We start from the raw sequence: 2,249 nt of genomic DNA on the forward strand, positions 1-2,249 counted from the left end.
CTAAACAACAGCATTTTGTGAAAAGTAAAAGCCACGCAGAAGCAGAGGGGAGAGAGACAAAAAACAAAACAAAACAAAAACATAAAAAGAAGGAAGGGTATCATAACTTGGAGCCTTTGGAATATGCGAATATCATAAACCAAAGCCGTGCATCATCAACCACGTTTCGATAAGTTTAGGTCAGAAATGTGGGACTGCAAGACTCCAAACAAAAGATTACAAGGCATCCACAACATATCTTACCATTGATTCATTCAAATTCCTCCATAATCGAACAAACCAATGTACCATTTCATCAAATTTTCTTGGCAAACAAACAGAACACAAGAGAAAATAACACAGGTCATCTATTATACATTAGAAAACTGAAAGTAAAAAGAAAAAGAGAAAACTTAAGGAAAAGGCTAAACTTAAAGCATGTTACAAAATATGCACAACTTACATTGCAAGTCCTACCAAACCCTCACCCTCAAATCATTACTGTTACTATTAAAATTCCACATGTACTTGGCCTCTTCTTCTCCATCCAAACCAACCACCGCGTCCGCGTCCCCAGAATCTAACCGCACACGTCTACGGCAAATCGGACACGCGGACACCTTCAACAGCCACGTGTCCACGCACCGCCTATGGAACACGTGGTTGCAAGCAGCGAGTTTCCTGCACCACTGCCCATCGCGAAACGAGTCCAGGCAAACGACGCAGTCCGTCGGCGTCGGCGAGGGCGACGTCGTTTGGGATTGGGGCTGGGCTCTGAAGCGGAACTGGGTAAGGGCCTTGAGATGTCTGGAGGAAAACCCAGATGAGGGGAGGGGTGACTGGGCTCGGCGGCCGTGGAGAGCGCCGGCGGCGAGGAAGAGGAAGAGGACGATGGCGGCGAGGCCGACGAAGAGGAAGAAGAGGGAGGTTATGGAGGTCATAACCAGGGCTTTGATGATGAGAGAGAGAAGCTTTGGATTGGATTTTGGAGGCGGCGGCCGGGGCTGTGGAATTACATGATTGTGGTTGCGGCGGTAGGGATCAGAGGAGGGAGGCATGGTGGTGTTTGATTTTGATGAAAGGTTGTTGAGAGTTTCTATTTAAGATCCAGTTTTGGAATGTCAGAGGAAGAAATGGGACGGGGGATATTTTTGTTAGGGAGATACTGCATTTTAATTAATTCATTATTTGGTCATGGTTTGTGGGCCGTGGATAAGTCGGTTCGGATTGAAAGGACCTGTGTGCCGCCCATGTATACCAAATCAGCGTGCTACTGGCGCTCAATCCCAAAACTTATATTTCTAAAGTGCAACTATTCATGTATATTCTATACTCAAAATATTTTTTTACGGTTATTATTATTATTTTTTCTTCAGAAGATAATAGATTTTATTAGAAAATCAAAGTATACAAGGATAAAGTATGTATAGAGTGATTTTGTTAAAACCTCTATAAGGAATTAATGGGACAAAAGTTCAGAAGAGGAAAGAGTACCACACATGTCGAGACTACAAGAGAGTCAAGTAATAGTACACTCACGAGCGCCCTCATTTAGACAATCCTGTAACCAAAGAAGTGGGTCAGAAAACCAAAAATCCAAGGCCTTTTGAACAAGATTGAAGAGTGCAAGACGATCTGCCACTCCGTTAGCTGTGCGGTGAACAAAGCGGACCGAGTAGGAGGGGAACGAAGCGAGGAGCTATCGAATATCTTCAATGAGAGCCCCTTCTGCCTCATAACAGGAATTTTCTTGAACGATTAGATATATGGTGGTCGAAGAGTTGGACTCAATAATGAGAGGTGTGAGAGAAGCATCCACTGCAAAAGAAATACCAATTTTGAGAGCATACAACTCAATTGCCAGGACTAACAGCACGCTAGGAGCACGCATCGCTATTGCCCCACAAAAACAACCGTAGGAATCTTTGACCGCTACACCGACCCCACGTAAACCAAAACTCAAGCTAAGTGCACCATCAACATTGAGTTTAAAATGACAACGAGAGAGAGATTACCACTTTTTATCAAGAATTGGCAAAGAAGACCACCTATGAAGGATTAATAAAATCTTCTCATACTCAGCATCATAGTTCTTTACACTAAAAACTATTTGATTAGGGGGCAAGACAGAAGAACCAAAACAAAGCTGCATTTCGGGCATTCCATAAGAACCATAGAGTAATAGTAAACAAAGAGTGTTGTGAGCTAGGGAGGATATCCCATACAGCCAATAACCAAATTGCAGTGTCATGACAGGGTAAAGTGATGAG

The 2,249-nt window shown here is 43.4% G+C and overlaps 1 protein-coding gene across 1 annotated transcript; it reads right to left on the reverse strand.

Moving 5' to 3' along the window:
* On the reverse strand, window positions 220-1,188 carry LOC18790945 (RING-H2 finger protein ATL56). Its single transcript, XM_007223439.2, has one exon. It carries the CDS (start codon window positions 1,035-1,037, stop codon window positions 453-455), a length of 585 nt encoding a protein of 194 aa, XP_007223501.1. The 5' UTR covers window positions 1,038-1,188; the 3' UTR covers window positions 220-452.

The sequence above is a fragment of the Prunus persica genome, chromosome G1 (genome assembly GCF_000346465.2).
Source record: "Prunus persica cultivar Lovell chromosome G1, Prunus_persica_NCBIv2, whole genome shotgun sequence".
NCBI classification, from domain to species: domain Eukaryota; kingdom Viridiplantae; phylum Streptophyta; class Magnoliopsida; order Rosales; family Rosaceae; genus Prunus; species Prunus persica.